At 41.7% G+C, this 24,176-nt stretch overlaps 1 protein-coding gene across 1 annotated transcript; it reads left to right on the forward strand.

The window, feature by feature from the left end:
* The first annotated feature begins 20,551 nt into the window (after positions 1-20,551).
* Positions 20,552-21,695, forward strand: LOC147432264 (small heat shock protein, chloroplastic-like). The gene is made up of 3 exons (XM_086492219.1): positions 20,552-20,684; positions 20,769-21,030; positions 21,123-21,695. Exons 2-3 carry the CDS (start codon positions 20,769-20,771, stop codon positions 21,560-21,562), a joined length of 702 nt encoding a protein of 233 aa, XP_086348345.1. The 5' UTR covers positions 20,552-20,684; the 3' UTR covers positions 21,563-21,695.
* The last annotated feature ends 2,481 nt before the right edge of the window (positions 21,696-24,176 follow it).

The raw sequence follows: 24,176 nt of genomic DNA on the forward strand, positions 1-24,176 counted from the left end.
GTAGGCCTCATGTTTCTTGGGGTCCCATGGCAACAGGTCTAGCGCGCTCTCTAGGTGACTGGCTAGAGTTCACAGGTTTGTCAGAGGAGGTGCAGGTTGTCCAGCTACAGGGCATGAGAGGGGTTCAGAGCATGTGTCAGGACATCTCAGAGTCAGTTCCAGCTGATTGGCTCACGCCTCTCGAGCCAGTAGCACCCCGGTGGATGGGAGCCTTCACACGACTGGAGGTTCTCATTTCAGTCAGGGCTTGCTCAGAGACTGTCCCAGCCCTGTTCTTCGAGCTTCAGGGTGGGGGACGATTACAGAGAGTTGCAGTAGAGGCCCCGCAGGTAGCAGAGTGTTGTTTCCAGAGGATCCGAGTTGTGGGCATCTGTGGGAGGACTTGCGTCATAGACCCTGACCCAGCAGCTCTTGAGACAGGACACTGGAGGCTATGGGCTTGGGAGTGCTGTCCACTGGCACGAGTACAGTGGGATCCTGGTGAGTGGCTATGGAGGGACCCATTCTCTTCTGCAGACCGCCCAGGAGTCCCTTTCTTTCAGTACACTGTTCGGCTTGGACGTCATATACTTGCAGCACAGAGAGAGGCCCGCCCCGCTGCAGCACGTCATTGGCAGGAGGAGGGTCTCACAGTTGAGTTCTTGGCAGCTTTTTGGCAGAGGCTGTGGGACTCCAGACAGCCGAGGCGCGTCACCTTGTTCCAGTGGTTGGTTGCACACAGAGCCACAGCAGTAGGGAGCTGGCTTGTACATAGTGGTCTCTCGGCCGCATGTACAGCCTGTGACCAGTTGGTGGAGAGTCAGCGACACTGTCTTTGGGACTGCCCCTCGGCCCAGCAGGTGTGGCTACGAGTTCTTCGGCTGATGCCTGCCCTCTCCACGGCTCGACAGTACACTTGGGGGGCGGCGGCTTGGTCCACCCTCACGGGCCCGGCACTTCAGTTTGAGCTATCTTCCACCAGCAGGATGATAGTGATACAAGGGGGTCGACCTACACTCCAGCCTGCTACAGACCTTACTCCACAGGAGTGGAGCAGTGAGAGAGCGGAGTGTTGGGAGCTCATCAGCGGCCTAGCTCTCTCGTTCATCTGGCGGGCCCATTGTTTCCGCATCTTTGAGGCTCGCCCTGTACCACCAGCGGAGATTGTTCGTGACTTTTGGCTAGAGCTGATCCACACTCTCAGAGGACAGCTTGAGGGAGTACAGGGCAGCTCCGACCGCATGCGGGAGCGCCGCGAGGCTTTCCTTCATCTCTGGCGCCCTGGGCCGTTTTACTCCATGGTCCAGGGGGTGCTCAGATGGCACTATTGTCCACCTATGTGGCTTTTCCCTCCTCCCATCTCCTGATTTAGCCCCATTGTATATATGTTGTTTTTTCATTGGGAGAGTCTCCCCATCATGTTTGTTGTAGCCCTCTCTTACAGAGGTGGATGTAGCCCTATGGGCAGCTTTCATTAACTAATAGAAGGATCTTTTTCTCGAAAAAAAAAAAATAGGATCACTATCAGAAATAGGTTTCCCGTTCCACGGGTAGAAGACCTATTTGATAAGCTACAAGGATCGACCTACTTCAGTAGGATTGACCTAAAAAGTGGCTATCATCAAATAAGGATAGTTGATCAAGATATTGTAAAGACCGCATTTCGCACCACATTTGGTCTTTACGAATACATTGTCATGCCTTTTGGTTTGACCAATGCACCAGCCACATTCAACCGCTTGATGGAGAAGCTGTTCAAGCCTCATCGAACCTTCACTAGAGTGTTCTTTGATGATATTATCATCTACTCTAATTCATTAGACGAACACAAGCAACACCTCCAGGTAATATTTCAAGTTTTAAGAGAGAATAAGCTTTACGTTAATCAAAAGAAAAGTGAATTTTTCTTGCAAGAGATTCAGTATTTAGGTCACATTATCTCTCAAGATGGCATCCAAATGGATCCATCAAAGTTAGAGGTAATAAAAGGATAGCCTAAACCAAAGAATCTTCATGAACTAAGAAGCTTTATAGGTATGTGTGCATACTATAGACGCTTCATAGAAAAGTTCTCACAAATTGCGGGACCAGTACATGACCTAACAAAGAAAAGCGTTAGGTATACATGGTCTGCTAAGGAGAACAATGCTTTCGAAAAGCTTATCTCTCAACCTATGCTTACATTACCGGATCTCTCAAAACCATTTGAGGTCTAATGTGATGCTTGTGGTGATTGCCTTGGAGTTCTTTTGCTTCAATAAGGGCACGCCATAGGCTATGAAAGTCGAAGGCTCGACCCTGTTGAGCAAGCTCTAGGCATATATAAAAAGAAACTCCTTAAGGTTATACATGCCTTAGACTCATGGAAGCACTATTTATTGGGGACTCCTTTCATTCTACGAACGGATCACCAAAGTCTTAAGTACTTCATGACACAAACCAAGCTCTCCGACAAACAAATGAGGTGGGAAAATTTCCTTTCGCAATTTCATTTTCATATTGCTCACATTGCTGGCAAGCATAATCAAGTAGCTGATGCACTCTCAAGACGGCCGAGAGTGAATGCGGTGAAGCGGTCCGGGGCGGGCAACAAGAAGAGCGGCCTCTAAACACCCTTCGAGGCTCCCGTGCTGCTCAATTGGGGCTGGGGCAAGCACAATCAGAGACAACAACAACCCACAGCCAGAAACCAAACAAGAAAAGGGGCACCACCTAGTTGTAGATGCGAACTATGACGCACGTGATATCTCCTTGTACTCAAACGCACAAAGAGAGGGGAATGCAAGATAGCCACACACACCAAACACAAACATTCACCACACCAGAGATAGGTAAAGAGCACAAATCAACTTGAGCAACTCAGTCTTAGCCTTAAAGACTAGATGCACACAAAGCTTGATGAAAAATAGAGAGACAACACAAAACTTGACCTTGTTGCCAATACATAAATTGTCTTAGGGTCACGGGAGCCCTCTCACCGAGCACCCTCTTACAATTGACCTTTTAGGAAAACAATTCAACAAGCCCTCAAACCACCAAGCATGAAATGGCACAACAAACTTCAAGGACAATATACCTTCAACCACCTGATTAGCCAACTTATCAAGTCAATTTGGAGAGAAGAGTCGTAGTTGCAGCATACAATTGCACCCAAAACTATAAATCTTATTTATGCACAAGAGTAGGCTACAAGTGTGGTGAAGAGTATGGCATACACTCCACTCCTTTAAATGGCATAACTAACTTCAAGATTCTCCATGCACCTATGTGTAATGATGGAATAGAGTACTCACGATGCACACACTCTACACAACTAGGCTTGAAGAGTGGTGTGTTATGTGTTGAGAATGGTATGGTGTAGTGTGATCATGTGATGATTTACAAGGGAGAGAAGGGCTCTATTTATAAGTTTTAGAAGCCCCGATTAGGATTAGGCCTAATCAAGTTTATTTGAAGGAATAAAAGATATGCATTTTTTATTTTTATTTTACTGAGGGTGGGTCTCTCTTGTCCTTTGAGTCACATGGATGTGGGCTCAAGGGAAGAGAATTATTGAGGATGAAAGGAGAGAGGATTGAGTGAATAATTTGGGAGTGCCTACTCTAGTAGAGGATGCATTTTACAATAAGGTTAGTGGTTAGTAGTTAGTAATTATCACTACAAAATATTTACAAAATCATTCACCAAATGGTGAGATATATGATGAGAAAAGTTAGAGAAGGGATAAGCTCGTAAAGCAAGGTTGAAGCTTGGAGAAGTTGACATTCACCTCTTTACAGCACCGGTAGAAGAAGCGGTCAGCATGGCGAAGTAGCGCGTGTCGATGAAGCTATGTTATCTTCAAACCTTGGAAAATTCATGATAAAAGCCTTCATTTGCAGAGGTTATCCTTGGATTTTTGCTGATTTTTTGAAATTCTTTACAAAGCTGAAGAGAGTATGGTAATATGGACATATATGTAGAGATAAAGGGGGACACATAGGGTGTAGAAATGGAGGATGAAGGCTATGGAGGTGTGAGAGATGTGGCAATGGTGAAGAGGGTGAATTAGGACATGGGAGTTGCAGGTTTGGGAGTGGGAAGGAGAGGGAGAAGTGTGTGTGAAAGAGGAAAATGATAAAGTGGAAGAGGGAGTGTGGCTGCATAGCATGGGCAAACTGGGGTCCACCAATAAAATCATAGCTCACAGCTCGTAGCTCAAAAAAATATGAAACATTTTGAGGTGAAATTTCATCTCACGAGCTACAATTTTGTTTGTATCACCTTTTCAAATTCGGGGAGCATGTGATCTTTAAAAATTCAGCAAAACCGACTGTTTTTTTCCACTGCACAAGGTCCTTCTTTGGATGATTCTTTTGAATACCTCCAAGAATGAGCTCCCCATGGTGCATGCATGCATGCCACATACCCTTGACCTTATTTGGTAGGTCTATCATTGAAGATATTGTTGAGATCATGATATAAGTGAATAGTACAACTAAGAAAATCAAATATTGAGGGGTCTAAAAAAATATGTATATGTCAAATATCAATAATATAGGTGAAAAAATATAAAGGGGTCAAAATAAATCTCTCTCATTATAAGTCTACCATAAAAAGATGAATTTTTTTGGTGGTCTAATTTATGAGAGTAATAGGGAATAGATGTAGGAAGGAAAAAATCACAATAGTGAAAAAATATACACATAAATAGAACTAGTTTTTTTGGATTTGGTGGGATGGAGTTACACCAAAAATAAGAGAAGCTTGCATTAAATTATTTTTATATGGAATAAAGAGTATGCAAAATGGTAAGAAAAAATATGGTAATGGTGAGTCAATGTACATAGCATAAATAACACACACCTAAGTATAAATATTTAAATAAATACCAAAATAATCTTTATATTTAGGCCCTATATACAATGAAATATTTACACACAAATGGGCCATAATATACTTTTTTTTTTTTTTTTTTTGGCTCAACTAGCCCAGTGACTAGCTAATTAAGGGTTTTTAAGAAGATATGGGAAAAGTCCCCTAACTCACACACAGCTATATGCAGTGAAATGGTAGGGATAGCCACAGTGTTTGGATGATTTTGGTAGGGTGGGTTAACTCACTATGGCAATTACGGAAAGCCGAAAAACGGCTATCATTAGCCCTCTCCCAGGATGATGGTATATTCATGTATCATCATAGAGCATCTTTTCCAAAGAGAGTGCTTCAGAGTCCTTGACGAGATCTTCATTGTTTGGCCCCTTAGAATTTTGGTTGGAGTTACACTCATGCTTCATGTAACAATACTTACATGAGACAGTTGCCCTTTGACAGATCTTTGGTAGATCCTTTGGTAGAAGGCGACTGAAATAGGGCTTCAAGCGATAACCATTTACCTTCCTAGAGTGCTCTTTCCCATTCAAGTCCATAAGTTGATAGTAACCTTAATTGAAAGCCTTCTTAACTATGTATGGCCCCTGCCATCTAGTTTTAAATTTGGCATCAAAACGATTATTGAGTCGATTGTCATACCTTAGCACAAGATCTCCTTCATTGATGCCTTTGTCCTTTAGTTTCTTGTCAAACTTCTCCTTCGCCTGCGTGGCTTCTTCTTGTAGCACTCGATGCTGCTTCTCTTTTCCACTCAAGCTCAGCCAAGGTAAGAAGTCAATCCATCCATGCTTCTTGATCATCTTGTGCTGCTTTTCCATGAAGTCGGATTGTTGGAATGTTGAGCTCAATTGGTTGTAAAGCCTCTTGACCATAGACCAAGTGAAATGGTGTAAACTCCGTGGCTTCCCTATATGTGGTTCGATACGCCCACAAGGCACCATCCAAGAAGTCATCCCACAACTTTGTCTTGTTTCTCACCATCTTTCTAATGATTCCTGCAATGACACCATTAGCTTTTTCTACCAGACCATTGGATTGGGGATAGTAGGGTGTACTATGACGATGTAGAATGTGAAGTTCATCACAGACCTCTGTGAGCAAGTCCTTCCTAAACCCTGGACCATTATCAGAAACAATCTCCAAAGGTGTGCCAAATCTACAACAAGACAAATTTGCTCACTGTCCTCTCATTTACCTTTGCCACACTTTGTGCTTCCACCCACCTAGTCATATAGTCTACAGCCACTAGAATGTAGAGTTTACCATTTTTTGTCCTAGGGAGAGGACCCATAGCATCAATGCCCCACTTTTCAAAGGGTCCATTTGCAAGCATGATTTTCCTTGGAACATAAACCAATCTTCTATTCCCATTAACCTGATAATTGTGACAACTTTTACACCAATGTTGGACATCCACATGCAAACTTGGCCAAACATACCCCGCAAGCAAAATCTTCTTCACAATTAACTCTTGGGCAAAATGACCACCACATGCCTCTTCATGCAAACCTTTTAGAATGGCTGGAATTTCCTTGATAGTTGGTACTCTTCTGCACACTTGATCCTTCCCTCTTTGATAGAGGGATCCTTCTAGGAAGAGATATGCGCTTGCCTTTTTCATGAGTCTCCTCTTCTGAGCCTTCGTGAAGTCTTGTGGAAACTCACCCTCCAAAATGTAGCTAATAATGGGAGTCAATGACTCCAATCCCTGGTATCTCGGTTGCTAGACAGTTGCTGCCACCATGATGACCTGCACTTCTTTCTCAACACATGTAACTGCTTGTTGTGCAAGTAAATCAGCATCTTCATTTTGTTTCCTAGGAATATGATGTAGTTGCACTTCTTCAAACTGATTAAACATTCTACGAATGGCATGAACTTTTGTCCTTAAGCTTTCATTCTTGCATGCCCAAGTGCTTAAAATCTTCTTCACAATGAGAAGTGCATCCCCTTTTACCATGAGACGTTGTATACCTCGGCCAATGCATATCTTTAAACCATGAAGTAGTGTGTCGTATTCTGCTTCATTGTTTCTAGTTGAACCTGGTAGATTGACCTTCTCTTTCATGACCACCTCTCCACTTGGGTTGAGCAATACTAGCCCTCCCCCTACTTTTCCTGTGACTCGTCGAAAAGCTCCATCAAAGAACAAGGTAAAATCATTAGGAATACTTTTAGGTGGTGGCAATGGTAGGGTCTTTACTTCAGGCACCTTAATCTCCTTCTCATGTACCCTGTAAGTAAGGATCCCTGCCAATTGTGCACGCACACTATCTTCTACCTTGAAAGAGTATTAGAACTCTTGCAATTCCATAATCCACTTTGAGATCCTGGTGCTAAGATTCATTTGAGATGACACCCAAGGAAATAAAATTTCTACAGTGAGAATTACAAAAGGTTTTGGTAGCAAGTAGGATCTAAACTTTCTCACCGCAAACATGAGAGAAAGCATCATGAGTTCTGCCTCCGTGTAGCCTCTCTCCAAAGCATTCATGACCCTACTAGCCAAGTAGATGGGTCGCATCCTGGTACTGTGGGGATCTTGTTGTAATAAAACTGCACCAATTGTTTCCTTCCCAACACTAGAGCTAACAAAGAATGTGTACTTCCAACAAGGAGGCATGAGTATTGGTAGCTCTGACAAAATGACTTTAATGTTACAAAAGTACTCTTCAAGCTCATAAGACCATGCAAATTCTACTTGTTGTGTCAACTTTTGCAAAGGATGAAGCAACTCCGAAGCTAAGTGAATAAAGCGTGACATATACTTCACCTTTTGAATGAATGAGATGACCTCTTTGAGATTCTTGGGTGATGGGAGCTCAATAAGAGCCTTTGCCTTTGAAGGATCCACCTCAATGCCTTTATAGGTGACCTTGTGACCAAGCAAGATCACTTCATCATCACCTATGTGACACTTGTCGGGGTTGAGTTGACCTCCCATGTCGTAGAGCTTCTTTAAACCTTCTTCTAACCTTTGTAGATGCAATGATTTTGAGCTATAAATGCAAAAATCATCAATAAAAACCCTAATGGACTTTCCAAAGAATTCTTGAAACACCATGTTCATGAAGCGTTGGAAAGTTGCAGGAGCATTTGTCAGTCCAAATGGCATGACTCTAAAAGCATAACAACCCCAAGGAGTGATGAAGGTTGTTTTCAACTGATCTTCCAATGCGATACCTATTTGAAAGTAACCCGAGTAGCCATCACACACAGTGTACTTCTCATGACCAGCTACCTCATTTAGTATCTCATCTTGAAATGGGAGGGGAAAGTGATCTCTTTTTGTTGCCTCATTGAGTGGACGGTAATCCACACACACCCTCCACTTGCCATTTTTCTTAGGAGTGACAACAACGGGAGAGACCCACTCTGAATTCTCCACTGGATAAATGAAACCTGCTGCTAGAAGCTTTCTTACCTCCTTGAGTAAAGCCTGCTCCTTGCTGACTCCTAGCCTTCGTAACTTTTGAGCCTTAGGTGTGGCCTCTGGCTTCAACTCAATTTTGTGTTGAACAACATCTACTCCACGCACATCAGTGTAGTCTTTAGCAAAAATCCTAGGAAATTTCCTTAACACACCTTTGAGCTCCTCTCTTTCGTCCTTTGTAAGTGTTGTAGACAACATACCTTCTAACATTCCTTCATCTTGCACATTTTGGTTCTCTTGGGAACCTACCTCTTCCAAACCTGGGCAAGAGGTCTCTTGGTTGTTTGGATTAAACCTTACCCCCATGACTTTGATGGAAGACTCCTCTTCAGTAATGCTGCCGCCGCTACTTTCTCCTTCTGAAGTGCTATCGGTCCAGCCTTCCTCCGTCTCACTTTGAGATGATTCTTCATGGAGCTCCTCTTGGAGTTGCTCCTTCATGTCAAAGACAACCTTCTTATGATTGTCATTCCTGCAAATTAGCTTTCCACTCTCCCAATCCTGCAAAGCTCGCATTTTCATTAGCCATGGTCTTCCTAGGATAAATGGGTAACCATTCCTTTGGTAGACATGACATAGAAATCCACTGTCTTCTTAATGCCAAAGGCCTCCACAAAAACATTTTTACAAATGCCTACGTACCTAGCCTTGCTATTGTTTGCCATTTTGACTTTAATTTCAGGTGTCTCATGGATGTGCATGCCTAGTCTTTGCATGAGTCCTTCTGTCATGATGCAAATTTGTGCACCCCCATCCACTAGACCTTTCCTAACCAATCTTCCTTTGATGTAACAATCTAGCACAGGTGTAATATCCTCATTCATTTCAGCATGTGCAATTTTTACAACAGGAACACTCTCTTTTATCTTTCTCCTAGTGCTAACTGCCTTCGTTAAATCCCTCCTAACTTGTGGGCATAATGCAAAAAACTGAGGCCATGAGATATCAGGACCCTTACCTCTCATGTCTTCCAATAGGTTGTATGGAGCCATACCATGTCCAAGAGGGAAGTCTTGGAGATTGATACGACGTCGAGTCCTCTTAGCTTCCTTGGTCTCCTTTGCCTTCTTGCCTCATCCATGGTCACTCTATGATGTGACACCTTCTTTCTCTTTACCTTTTCCTCGGCCACGCTTAATGCCATTTGCTTCCATGTCAACCTCATTTGAGTTTTTCACCTCTACCACATGCACATTTGGGTCTGGAAAAGGTGGAACTCCTTCTACCCCTTGTGGAGGTGGTCTTGCTCCATTTGGCCTTTGTAGAAGCCTTGGTTGTTGACCAGTTCCTTCACCTGCATTCATCACTGGGTAATTCAAGTTAGGTCTCCCTGGCTCCCCACGAGGCCAAGGACAATTATACATCCCATTTCCAGAATCTCCGCAATTCCAACATTGCAAGACTCTCCTAGGTCGTGGATCTCGCTCTTCAGACTTCTTTGCTTGTCCCTTTGGACCTACAGCTTGTGCAAGGTGAATTGACAAGCTGCTTAAAGATTCATTTAACTTCTCAATAACTTCCACCGTTACCTCAGGAAGCTCCCTAGATGTTGATGCTTGTGACTTACCTTTGGGTCTAAGACCTTCTATTGGAACCTCTCCCCTTAGGCACTTGCGTTTTCTATATTTCTCAGCAGCCCTAGTTTTAGCTGCATCAAAGGTAGCAGGTGCACCCGCCTCAACTTTTATCTTAAGATCAGGAAAGAGTCCGGCTATGAACCTCTCCTTCACCAGGGTTAGCAACATTTGTCACCCATACAGCCCAAAGACGTAGAAATTCTTGCTTGTACAAGTAGTAGTCATCTAGGTCTTTTTGCTTATGAGAAACAATGTCTTGCCATAGTTTTTGAGTGTTTTGGGGATCAAAGAAGTATCTCTTGAAATGATTCACAACTTCTGTGTAATTCCCTTCAACTTCCTCACGCAACAAGTCAAACCAAGTACTAGCATCTTTCCTAAGGACCACTTCAAACATGTCTACGCATTCTTGATCAGTTACTATCCTCTTGATACGACAAGACATCTTGAAATTTGCTAAAAATAATTATGCATCCTCTCCAGGCTCTCCAAAGAAAAGAGGATATCCAGACATTTGGCGTTGGCTCTCCATTGAATTGATTTCAAAGTGACGTGTTTTTGTTTTTTCTTTTTTAAAAGATTTACACAATAATATTTTCTAAATTGCAATCTATTCTACAACAAAATAAAAATATTCACATCAAATGACCTATGATAATCAATAAGAGGTAGAATGACAAGGTTTGGTGACGCGAGAATTTCTCCTACTCTTTGGGCACCAAACATGAACACCATACTTTGTTGAAAGTGGATCTTCCTACTAATTGCAACGTTTATTCTAATGTGTGGAGTGAAATGGAAGGGGAAAACCTCTATTCTTGGGCCATTATCCATGGTCTATGCATGACCTAATGCTTAAAACAAAACAAAAATATAGACGTCCAAACTAAGGTCGTACCTAATGAGAGGCAAAATAAAGGGATTTACTGATGCGTTTATCTCTGCCAACCTAAGAGGACCTAAAATTCTATGAATTACTCACTGAAATTGCAACTTAGTACTAACAATTATGTGTATCTTTTGCCTTGCAATTGGAATGAAAGGATCATATAGATTCTCGTGATTCATGCAACCTACTTGACTATGCTAAAGGTTGAACCTACACAAAAACATACACAAGTTGGATCCTCAGTGGGGGCACCAATTTGAGGCAGTCCGGGGCGGGCAACAAGAAGAGAGGCCTCTAAACACCTTTCGAGTCTCCCATGCTACTCAATTCGGGCTGGGGCAAGCACAATCAGAGACAACAACAACCCACAGCCAGAAACCAAACAAGAAAAGGGGCACCACCTAGATGAAGATGCGAACTAGGACGCACGTGATATCTCCTTGTACTCAAACGCACAAAGAGAGGGGAATGCAAGATAGCCACACACACCAAACATAAACATTCACCACGCCAGAGATAGGTAAAGAGCACAAATCAACTTGAGCAACTCAGTCTTAGCCTTAAAGACTAGATGCACACAAAGCTTGATGAGAAATAGAGAGACAACACAAAACTTGACCTTGTTGCCAATACACAAATTGTCTTAGGGTCACGGGAGCCCTCTCACCGAGCACCCTCTTACAATTGACCTTTTAGGCAAACAATTCAACAAGCCCTCAAACCACAAAGCATGAAATGGCACAACAAACTTCAAGGACAATATACCTTCAACCACCTGATGAGCCAACTTATCAAGTCAATTTGGAGAGAAGAGTCGTAGTTGCAGCATACAATTGTACCCAAAACTATAAATCTTATTTATGCACAAGAGTAGGCTACAAGTGTGGTGAAGAGTATGGCATACACTCCACTCCTCTAGATGGCATAACTAACTTCAAGCTTCTCCATGCACCTATGTGTAATGATGGAATAGAGCACTCACGATGCACACACTCTACACAACTAGGCTTGAAGAGTGGTGTGTTATGTGTTGAGAATGGTGTGGTGTAGTGTGATCATGTGATGATTTACAAGGGAGAGAAGGGCTCTATTTATAGGTTTTAGAAGCCCCGATTTGGATTAGGCCTAATCAAGTTTATTTGAAGGAATAAAAGATTATGCATATTTTTATTTTTTTTTAATGAGGGTGGGTCTCTCTTGTCCTTTGAGACCTTCAACCACCTAATGAGCCAACTTATCAAGTCAATTTGGAGAGAAGAGTCGTAGTTGTAGCATACAATTGCACCCAAAACTATAAATCTTATTTATGCACAAGAGTAGGCTACAAGTGTGGTGAAGAGTATGGCATACACTCCACTCCTCTAGATGGCATAACTAACTTCAAGATTCTCCATGCACCTATGTGTAATGATGGAATAGAGTACTCACGATGTACACACTCTACACAACTAGGCTTGAAGAGTGGTGTGTTATGTGTTGAGAATGGTGTCGTGTAGTGTGATCATGTGATGATTTACAAGGGAGAGAAGGGCTCTATTTATAGGTTTTAGAAGCCCCGATTAGGATTAGGCCTAATCAAGTTTATTTGAAGGAATAAAAGATTATGCATTTTATTTTATTTTTAATGAGGGTGGGTCTCTCTTGTCCTTTGAGTCACATGGATGTGGGCTCAAGGGAAGAGAATTATTGAGGATGAAAGGAGAGAGGATTGAGTGAATAATTTGGGAGTGCCTACTCTAGTAGAGGATGCATTTTACAATAAGGTTAGTGGTTAGTAGTTAGTAATTATCACTACAAAATCATTCACCAAATGGTGAGATATATGATGAGAAAAGTTAAAGAAGGGATAAGCTCGTAAAGCAAGGTTGAAGCTTGGAGAAGTTGACATTCACCTCTTTACAGCACCGGTAGAAGAAGCGGTCAGCATGGCGAAGTAGCGCGTGTCGATGAAGCTAGGTTATCTTCAAACCTTGGAAAATTCATGATAAAAGCCTTAATTGGTAGAGGTTATCCTTGGATTTTTGCTGATTTTTTGAAGTTCTTTACAAAGCTGAAGAGAGTATGGTAATATGGACATATATTTAGAGAGAAAGGGGGACACATAGGGTGTAGAAATGGAGGATGAAGGCTATGGAGGTGTGAGAGATGTGGCAATGGTGAAGAGGGTGAATTAGGACATGGGAGTTGTAGGTTTGGGAGTGGGAAGAAGAGGGAGGAGTGTGTGTGAAAGAGGAAAATGATAAAGTGGAAGAGGGAGTGTGGCTGCATAGCATGGGCAAACTGGGGTCCACCAATAAAATCATAGCTCACAGCTCGTAGCTCAAAAAAATATAAAAAAATTTGAGGTAAAATTTCAACTCACGAGCTACAACTTTTGTTTGTATCACCTTTTCAAATTCAGGGAGCATGTGATCTTTAAAAATTCAGCAAAACCGACTATTTTTTCCACTGCACAAGGTCCTTGTGAGGTCCTTCTTTGGATGATTCTTTTGAAAACCTCCAAGAGTGAGCTTTCCATGGTGCATGCATGCAGGCCACATACCCTTGACCTTATTTGGTAGGTCTATCATTGAAGATATTGCTGAGATCATGATATAAGTGAATAGTACAACTAAGAAAATCAAATATTGAGGGGTCTAAAAAAATATGTATATGTCAAATATAAATAATATAGGTGGAAAAAATATAAAGGGGTCAAAATAAATCTCTCTCATTATAAGTCTACCATAAAAAGATGAATATTTTTGGTGGTCTAATTTATGAGAGTAATAGGGAATAGATGTAGGAAGGAAAAAATCACAATAGTGAAAAAATATACACATAAATAGAACTAGTTTTTTTGGATTTTTGTTGGGATGGAGTTACACCAAAAATAAGAGAAGCTTGCATGAAATTATTTTTATATGAAATAAAGAGTATGCAAAATGGTAAGAAAAAATATGGTAATGGTGAGTCAATGTACATAGCATAAATAACGCACACCTAAGTATAAATATTTACATAAATACCAAAATAAATATGAAAAATCTTTATATTTAGGCCCTATATACAATGAAATATTTACACACAAATGGGCCATAATATACTTATATTCTTATTTTTTTGGCTCAACTAACCCAGTGACTAGCTAATTAAGGGTTTTTAAGAAGATATGGTAAAAGTCCCCTAACTCACACACACCTATATACAGTGAAATGATAGGGATAGCCATAGTGTTTGGATGATTTTGGTAGGGTGGGTTAACTCACTATGGCAATTACGGAAAGCCGAAAAACGGCTATCAGCGGTTTCCATAGCAACTCACAATGATCTATCTTGAATGATAGATGAGTATGCTATTGATCCCGATTTTAGAGATGTGATTTCAGCCCTTGCATTAGGGAAGAAAGAAGAACCATTTACTTTACAAGATGGTTATCTTCTCTATGGCAATAGACTATGCGTTACCAACTCACTACGTGAGAAAGTAATGTATGAATCTCATGCTCCTCCTTATGCGGGGCATAGAGGGATTCAGTCTACCTTAAAGGGAATTGAAACATATTTCTATTGGCCTACCATGAAAGTGAACGTACAAGAGTATGTTTCTAAATGTGTGGTATGCCAAAAGACGAAATTTGATAGAGGGAAGCAACTTGGATTGCTTTAACCCTTGCCAATCCCTAATTCACCATGGGAGAGCATATCCATGGATTGCCTAAGTCTATCCATGGGAATATGGGAATATGGACGATAGTGTGGACGATAGTAGACAGATTCAATAAACAAGCTCATTTTATACCTGTCAAAAAGACTATCAAAGCCCATCAAATGGCAACCCTCTTCATTTCACAAATTTTCAAGTACCATGGCTTGCCAATGTCCATAGTGTTGGATAGAGATCCTAGAATGACTAGTAATCTTTGGAAGGGTCTCTTTGAGAATTTAGGGACAAGGCTAAACTTCTCTTCGGCCTATCATCCACAAACGGATGGCCAAAGTGAAATAGCTAACCTAACAATTCTCGATCTACTAAAAGCCTATGTAATGGAAGTAGATCAAAGATCCCAATGGGAGAAGTACTTACCCTTAGTGGAGTATGCTTACAATAACATTGTACATACTTCCACAGGAAAAGCACCTTTCGAGGTAATTGAGGGGAGATCAAGAAGTCCCTTGCTACTCAAGGTACATGGGAAGATCTTCGCTGCAGATGAGTATAGCCGAGACCTACAAGAATCTTTTCAAAAGATTAAGGATGCTATCTTTATCTCACAACAAAGGCAAAAGGTTGTTGTGCTGACAAGCACAAAAGAGCCCAAGCCTTTAAAGAAAATGATTGGACCTTATTAAAATTTCCCAAGGCTCAATTAAGGCACACGACGGGCAAGAATCCTACGGGACACCAAAAGTACTATGCTAAACTAGCAAAAAGATACTATGGTCCCTTCCAGATTCTTAGGCCAATCAATGAGATGGCCTATCAACTCAAGTTGCCCAATCATTGGCTCATACACAATGCTTTCCATGTGAGCCTATTAAAGCCTTACAAAGGAGAGCCACCTCAAGAGCCAACTACTGAAGACCCACCGGAGATCGAGGACCAAGAAGAGGTGCTGCAGCCCGAGTCCATTCTCCAACATGAAGACAAGGTACTAAGAGGCGGTAAGACTATCCGACGATATCTTATTAAGTTTAAGAATTATCCTTTTGAAGATGCTAGATGGATGCAAGGCATACAATTAAAGGATAACCTAAACCTTGTCAATGCTTACAATATTTCCCAAGAGTAAGCAAATGTACAAAATGTTAAAAATGAACAAAGTTTTTGTCTTATAAGACTCTCTCTTTCTTTATTGTGCACAAAAATGAAGTAGTATGCATGCTTAAATCAAGTTTGAGGAGACGACGTCTCCCAAACACTAAGTAGAGCTTGTCACTCTACTATGGAAGATTGATAGGACTAATGTGCAGGCATGCTTGCGGCAGCCTCAGGCTCTCAAGCGCCAAATGGACTAGTCATCCATTGTGGAATGATGTCGTAGGGTAACATAGGGATCCTCGACCGGCTAAGAAAAGGACTAATGAATATGCTTTATCTTCTCTACCCCATAGTCGAGGATGACTATGATTTCAAGAGAGAGGTAATGTCATAATAATCAATATCTAATTCTCCTAAATGATTTTCTCATGTTAAACTGATCATTTAATATGGGGAAGTGCCAGGGGAGAAAAAGCTAGAATATTGGTTAAGCTAGCAGACCGGCCACAGTAGGGATCCAAAGGAGGGAAAATAGGGATCCAAAGGGGGGGGCATCTGCAAAAGATCCATGTGCAACAATGGGCTTAAAAGACCCTAAGGTTCAGCCCATTAAGACTTCCAAAATGCTAAGGTTCCAAAATGCTAAGGTTCCAAAATTCAAAGGTTGTGTCCAAAGGTCAAACTTTGGGAAAATTGGATGCTTTGTGTGTGTCCCAAAAGTCTTTAGCAATCCCTACATAGGAGGGCGCGAGCCTTGCTTGTAGGGGATGAGAGATAAAGCCACACACACACACACACACAAGCTCCCTTTACACAAATGGAATGAGGGACACATGTCAGCTCCCTAGCCCAGATGCCCACAAGGTGTACTCAAATCCTATTGGATGGCCTTGGAGGTGGACCAATGAGAATTAGGCTAGAATAAATCTAGTTTGATAATTTAAAAACACTTAATAAATGAACCAATGAGAATTAAGCTCTCTAGAAGACTATTGGACAGTCTCCCAAGGGGACCAATGAGCATTCAGCAGCCCAATGGCTTGCCTGATTCCTATTGGCCAGGGGGCAAAGGGGTCCAATGAGAGTTTAATTGCATTTATTAATTACCTAAAGCTCTCACAAAAGGGGAAAGGGGGACACATGTCAGAAGGCTATCACTAATACTGCTTAATTACCATTGGCTAGGCCTGTGGAGGTCCAATGAGAGTGGAGCATGAGCAAATAGCAAGAGGGGTCGACCAAGAGAGAGGGGGGGATGATTTTTGCAAGGTATTATCACACACACACACTCACACAATCTCATGTGTGAAGTAAAGAAGACTCTCTCTCCTTCTCAAGCTTTAATGGAAAGCTTACCACCTAGTCCAAGCTTGTGAGAAGGGAGGCCTACACCAACAACTCTTGGCTTTGTGATGCAAATCCAACCAAGAGCCAAGCTTCAATGCATTCTCATATCCTCTACCATGCTAATTAATAAGCTAAGCTATGCTAATATGAGTGATTATGTGAGGAGATGTACATCTTTCTCGTAAGAATACTCCTTCTTCCTCTCAATATACTCTCATACCCTGCTAGCTCTCACCATCTTCGAACGTGTGTGAGGTCTTGGGTCTAAGACCAGAGAGAATTAATGTTGTGTTTGATAAGTGTTTTGTTTAGTGAATGAAGCTTTCACCTTCATTGCACTAGCTAGTATTGAAGGAACACAAAGAATTGTATTGTACAATGTCGCCCTTGATGGGAGAAACCATAATACAAAGCCTTTTGGAGGGGGACGGGCTCCATGTAAATCCGGTCCTCAACTGCTGTCAATAGATTAATTTCTCTCTCTTTTGAAAGTGTTGTCCATGCTATCTAACTAGGTGTTATGCTTTTAGTTGCTCTCTCCACCCAAGCACTCTTGTAATTCTCACTAGGAAGCTATTCTAATGAAATGCCCACTATGTTCATGCTAATTTCCGCTACACACAAGTTTTTAGGCCATTAAATGTTACAGATTAAAACGAATACATCAAAATTGTGGATCAGATCAGAGAGTGATATGAGTAGAGCAAGGTGCTGTGGGTTGCCTCAAAAAATGCGTTTGAATGAGGCATAGCAAAAGACCACCGTCTCGGAGTTAAAAGATGATTTGATAAATTTTAGAGGGATGATGCAAATGTCTTAATCAAATATACAAACAGTTATTACAACTCTCAATAGATGAGCAATAGAGGCTTCCAAAATCCATGTGGACTTAGCCAGCAAAGCCAACTGAACCATAATTTAGAGGGATGAGAAGAAAATTATTCTGAAGCTCGGATCAAGGCCAACCAACTAGATCGAGCCGGTTGGATTCACAGTGCCTTGATCTATCACAAAGTCTTCAGGGAAAGGCTTACCAAAGGCAAGAAAACCTTGTATGATCATGACACTAAGACATGGAATGCACTAACACCCTACGAGGTAGAGATGCTGAGTGAATGTCGGGAGCAAATGGAGCAGGAAGCCATTGCATTATCTAGAAGGAGAACACTGGCTCTAGTGCTCAAGGAAGTGGCAAACATGGAGTACTTTAGATCCCACCACAAACGGTCTAGAAGGCCACTCTAAAAAAGGCTCCAAATAAACAAAAGTGCAAACGTTGACATCGGCGCAGTATCTGGAATTTTGGAAGATGCCAAAATTCAAAGAAAGGGGAGGATGAAGTAGATAGTGGGAACCGCCTCTACAGTAGCACTTGTACCAGCTCATTCCACCAATCTCTTAAGCTTTTCTTTCCATAGAGAGGCAGATTCCTGCTAAAGTGTAGATCAACTACTGTCGCAATAATATTAGTGCACGATTCAAAAGAAAATTGACAATAAGTTCTGCCAGATCCATGAGTATGTGTGTAGGCTAAGGTATAGTGTGTAATACAAGTAAGAATGCCAACATTTTCCAATGCAAACAATGAGACCATAGAGGGTGCGTAGTGCATGGGTGGTTATGAAGTAGTGGCAAGATGGTTAGTGTTGCAAGCCTTTTGAGCATGGAACAGTGGGGAAAGTAGTGGAAAGATGGTTAGTGTTGCAAGCCTTTTGAGCATGTGTAGGGAACAGTGGGGAGCCATCATGGGAAAGCTGATTAGCGGAATCTGAGCCCACATGCATGAGGGGTCTCACCCTTTAGTACTTTTTGTACGCCATACAACATAATAAGAACAAAAAATTATCTTGCACAAATATCACAAGAGTTCATAATTATCCATCTAAGGTTGGATTTACCATATCTATTGTGTAAATCTGGGTTCTCACCAATAATGTGTGTGTGTGTGTGTGTGTGTGTGTGTGTGTGTGTGTGTGTGTGTGTGTGTGTGTGTGCGTGCGCGCATACGGTTTATTGGAATATATCTTTCTTTCACATGTAGTCACTTTTGTTTATCTTGCAAGCCTCTAAATGTGTTAAATCGGAGAATACTTTTTAGCAGGCATTTGTGTCTGTTCATATGTACTATGCACTACCTCAACTCAAATGCAACTAACGAAGCACTCTAGTTATGGTTCAAAATGTCCAACAGTTTCTTTCTTGCACACAAGATTATCTTGAATGGTTAGAATGCAACAACTTACCATTCTGGATTCTGTTCACGTTTATAAAGATAGGTGTTGCCGGGCTCAAACTACTTTCCACCGTCCAGATTATGCTTACATCCATATCTATATGTTCCTCGATAGTAAAATTTATTATGCTAATTGGTCTAATAAGCTATGGCATGTTCAAAACGGCCGATTGCATGGAGTGGAGACCCAAAAAATATTCGCTTTGAATTTGAGTAAGAATATTGTAAAGTTGTAGAAATACCAACTCTAGTTGCTAAATTATGGGTGAAAATTAGTAATCGTTTGCAATCTTGGACACATGTGTTGTTTGTGCTGTCTGAAACAGCTCAAAATCACATTGTTGGTGGATCTTGGAAACCGTTTGATGTATATGTTAGGTTATTTTCTTCTACTCTGATGAAGGTACCACATGTAGTTTTCTTCATCAATAGTTTGGTGCCCAAGTTGAAATCTACATTGAGCAGTGAGCACTTTATCTTGGCATGGTTCGAATGCGATATACAAATAATGGGCTTTAGCACATTCCTTATGGTGGGGCTTGATGTTTCCTCCTCTTTTGTTTGAGGCTATTTGCATAATAAGGGGATTATCTCTGTGATTGACTTGTGTGATGGCTTAATTATCAATGGGTTGGAGATCGGTGAATGATTCAAAGGTTATGTTTGCATTAAAGCCTTCTGTGCTACCTATTTTACAAATAGAAATTGGATCATGTGGTTGGAATGTTGCACTTCATTGTTTTGGATGTATCTCGTTTTGATAGTGATTGTTTATGGCCATCTCAAACTCCTTTTGCTTGGCCAAATTCACAAAAAACTTTATGTGTTCCTTCGGAAATTGACTAATTTAGTTGAATGGTGGAATTGTATTTGGAATGTACATTGGTCGCAATCTACCTAGGTGGTGGTTGTGCAATCAATCTGGTCTAAAACGTTTGCATATGAGTCAGAAAACCTTTGTTTGAATTGTATGGCTGAGGCTCTTGTGCATGGTTTGAAGCTTTTGTAGAGGTATATTATGTTTGGCATTTGTATTGGATACGGTAAGGCAGTGAGGTAATCTCTTCCCGACTTTTTTTTTGTTATGTCTAGCTTTGGCTATAATTTGGATGCACTTATTGTACCTATTTTCTGCTCGTTTTCAGATACGTTTATTGAGAATTGATGTGCTCAATGGTGGTTCTATGCGATCGTTGAGAAATTTCAGTTACCCATAAAGCTTTTTCGTTTTGTTGTGTTTGAAGCAATTTGGCTACATTGAAATGCACATGTTTTTACCAGTTGTGAGTCAAAGTTGCTGCTGTTGTTTGATTTCAATTTTTTGACGGTTGGATTAGTTAGAAAGGAGAACTTGTGGAAGTTGGTGATTGTGTCCGGCGGACAGCAGCCGGGCCCGAAGTTAGAAAGAGTGGGAAGCACGAAACGGAAAGTTCTGGAGAGAGCCATGGAGGTTCTAGAGACAATCAGCTCTCTCTATATAGGCGCAGCCGTTCCGCAACAATTTGTCTGCGGAAAACACAAGTTATTGACGACGATTTCCTGCATTTCAAGCTTTCCCTCGCCACCGATTTCTTTTCTCCCTCCTCGTCTCTGCACTTTTCCCATCTTTCAAGGTACTCCCTTCATTTGTTTCATGAGCAGGCTTTCCATGTCGATTCCATATTGGCTGCACGTGTTCTAATGTTTCCTTGCTGCAGATGGCTGCTCGTATGTTAGCACGCAGAGTTACTTCCCAACTGCCTTCAACTCTTCGCTCTGCCTCCGGCCCGGAGCGGACGATCTCTGCACGGGCTTTTGCCTCGCCAGCGAAGGCCCAAGATGACTCGACCACTGTGGAGGTTGGCCGTGCTATGTCGAACTCCAGCAAGGGTCAGCCTGAAAGATCAGTAGCTAAGCAGCAGCAAGGTACCCAGGAGAGAGCAGTTACCAACCGGGGATGGCCAGTGAGCTCTGTTCCAAGTATGCTCGCATTGCCCTCCTCATTGCTCTCTGTTAAATGTTTTTTCGATGCAGCTATTACTAATTTCACCCATGCTTGCTGCTTTGTCCAGGTCTCTTCTCTCCCTTGTTCAACTTTCCTGCCACTTTCATGCACCCCACATCCCTCATGCAGATGATGGACACGGTGGATCGCCTCTTCTCGTCGCTCGATGCGCCCACTTCATCAACTGGTGTGAAAAGTCGCATCCCATGGGATGTGATGGAGGATGACAAGTGCTTTAAGTTGAGAATGGACCTGCCTGGCATGAGCAAGCAAGATGTTCAGATAACTGTGGAAGATGGTGATCTTGTGGTGAAAGCCGAGCATGAAACCAAGGAGGATGAGGATGAGTGGAGTGCGCGAAGTTATGGTGCGTACCACACCAGGATTAAGTTGACAGAAAATGTCGATGTTAATGGAATCAAGGCGGAGATGAAGGATGGTGTCTTGAAGATTCAAGCTCCTAAAGTAGAGGGTGCCAAGGAGAAACATGAAGTACGAATTGAGTGAGGCAGTTTGTGCGGTAGGTTTGGGTTTGGGAGGTCGAAAGTGGAGGGGTGCCAAGGAAAAACATGGAAGAGTGAGGCAGGTTTTGTGTGGTAGGTTTGAGAGACGTAGTAGGCTAGTGGCAATTAGAGTGACAGAAGAGAGGAGTAGGTATGCATTGCGGATTGTGCGAGATTTCGAGTTGCAGAGTTGTTAACTTGTAAATCTGACAAAAGGTTGCAACTTGTAAAGCTAGCTTTGGGAATGCTGAATGCTTCGTCTCACTATTTACTGTGAAAAAGAGAGTATTGCAAATGAAGCTAACTTTGGGTATGTAAAATGCATTTTCTCACTACTGTTTACTGTCAAAGGAGTATATTACAGATGTCCCCTGGTGCTTGAAACTAATTGCGAATGCCCCTTCCCCTATTGTAGAATAGGCCCAAGCAAAGTATATACCCGGTTGAAATCGATGCTGTCGGGTTGAAATCGATGCCGTCGGATTCGGTTTAATTTTTCAGGATTTTGTGACTATGATCCTACTCTCTATACCTAGTAAGTGGTTTCTTCATGTGCTGATGATAGTGCATCCCGTGTTGTAAGCGGCTTAGTGTCATCCGAAGCGTAATGTCCCGAGGTGGAGGAGGATGGCTCGAATGAGGCGGCAATGAATTTGATGTGATCAGATACGAGGGTAGAGTGTCTTTTACACCGGGAGACTATAGCTCTCTTGGAATTGCCCAATCCAGAATGAAATAGACTTTTAACGTTGATTTGTCAAAAATCCTGAAATAAATACAATCATGTCAAAACGCCTAAAATAAATAGAATTTAACTTTGATAACCTCTCTGCTGCTCATAATTGCTACGTGGGGGAAAACAAACCTGATAATGGGCACCCTAGTACAGGTCTAGTGGTTATACCTCTGAAATACAAACCTGATAATGGGCACCCTAGTACAGGTCTAGTGGTTATACCTCTGATTTCAACCACTAACCTGCCATAGAAAACAATGCTATACCTTGACCACTGGCCGTCTCAGAAAGCTTCACAAAAAGTTCAAACTTTAGACCACATTACTACGTGCGCAAGAAATGCATTGTGTTCACAACATCCATAGTGTCGTCGTTACTACCAGCAAGAAATGCATTGCATCCACATCCATAGCGTCGTATGTCATGTTGGTTCCTTGCTAAGTGTAGGGTGCTTTGAACCCTCACCCATGGGTTCAAACATCAATGATGCGAGCTTGGGTACATGGGGACTTATAAACCTGAGACAAATCCGCCTTTTGGAGTAATTTGCTCAACTAAAAACTCGTCACCACCTGCTACCCTCGGGCAACTTCGAAATACTCATCAATGTGCTTTATACTAGTACATCCGGCAGTCGAAGGCACTCTCACTGCCTTTATAGAATACATATAGATAGCCAAGAGTTCACAAATGGCCTTTGTTGAAGTAATTACGTGAAAATCTGGCCTTCAAACTTTTTAATTTTATTTCACAGAAATTCCTGAGTGTCTCAACAATGGTTAATCACCTTCGCATTTATAGCATCTCAATCAACACATGATTGTGCACTTGTCATCTTGAAATCTTGACCCTTTACACAGAAAATGTGCCCCCCTTAAACCAAGAAACGTAGCTTAGTTGGTGAGACCCTTGGAATGTAACCCCAAGGTTGAGGGTTCCAAGTTCACAAGTTGCGTTCTCTTGGGTTTATACTTGGGGGTGTAATGTGCAGTTGTGCATACATGATGTGTATAGTTTCTCCTTTTGCAACAATGTACATGATATGTGTATAGTTTCTCCTTACTTCCTTCCCTGCCTTGGTGAAAAAAAAAAGAATGTGGTCCTGTGAATGGTGTTAGTGAGCAAAGTTGTCTTTGGTTAGCTTATTATTAGCGTTTGCTCATGGATGTGCTATTGTGTGACACGAACACTCTTAAGGTGCATGGTCATAGGAGTTCCAATGTTGTACTATAAATCAATGAGTTCACTATGAAGACAAAGTATTTGTATGATTGATTTGTTTTCAATATATGCTATAAGATAGTCTCATATATTTTGTGTAAAACCCTTATTGTGGATCAGAAATTTTTTTATTGATTTGGTGTCAAAAAGTTAAGACATTAGGGAAAAGTTTGGACTCAAATATGGTCCTTTTGGCGTTACAGAGAGAATGTTATCCTAGCGTAGCTATAGCTTCGATTTATTTCATTTCTATCTCAAATTTTTGCACTTTTAAAAATGATGTTTTATTTAGCTTAAAATGTTTGAAGTTGGATATATGCCGTGATTTGTGCGAATCATCCTTCCGTCCAAACATAGGCAGTCGAATGTGGCGTAAATCCCATTGAATGTGAGCACTTTTCTAAGTAGGTTTGCATACACCGAAGGTGCAACACTCTTCTTGACATTTTCTTCGTTGTCTAAAGTATAATGTTGCTTTTCCTCGTTTTCTCTGTGTTTGGTCACAAGGCCCGTAGAGAAAACAACAATGGTGAGTAGGTGACCTCGTCGACTATCTACATCTATCTAGACAGTGCTTCTCTTGTCGCTTGTTGTGCTGCAGCTATCCAAAAGAAAGAAAACTATGGTAGTATGTGCAAAGATTGTAGATTAAGACGACATT

Source organism: Adiantum capillus-veneris, chromosome 20, assembly GCF_014529385.1.
Source record: "Adiantum capillus-veneris isolate H3 chromosome 20, ASM1452938v2, whole genome shotgun sequence".
Taxonomy (NCBI): Eukaryota; Viridiplantae; Streptophyta; class Polypodiopsida; order Polypodiales; family Pteridaceae; genus Adiantum; species Adiantum capillus-veneris.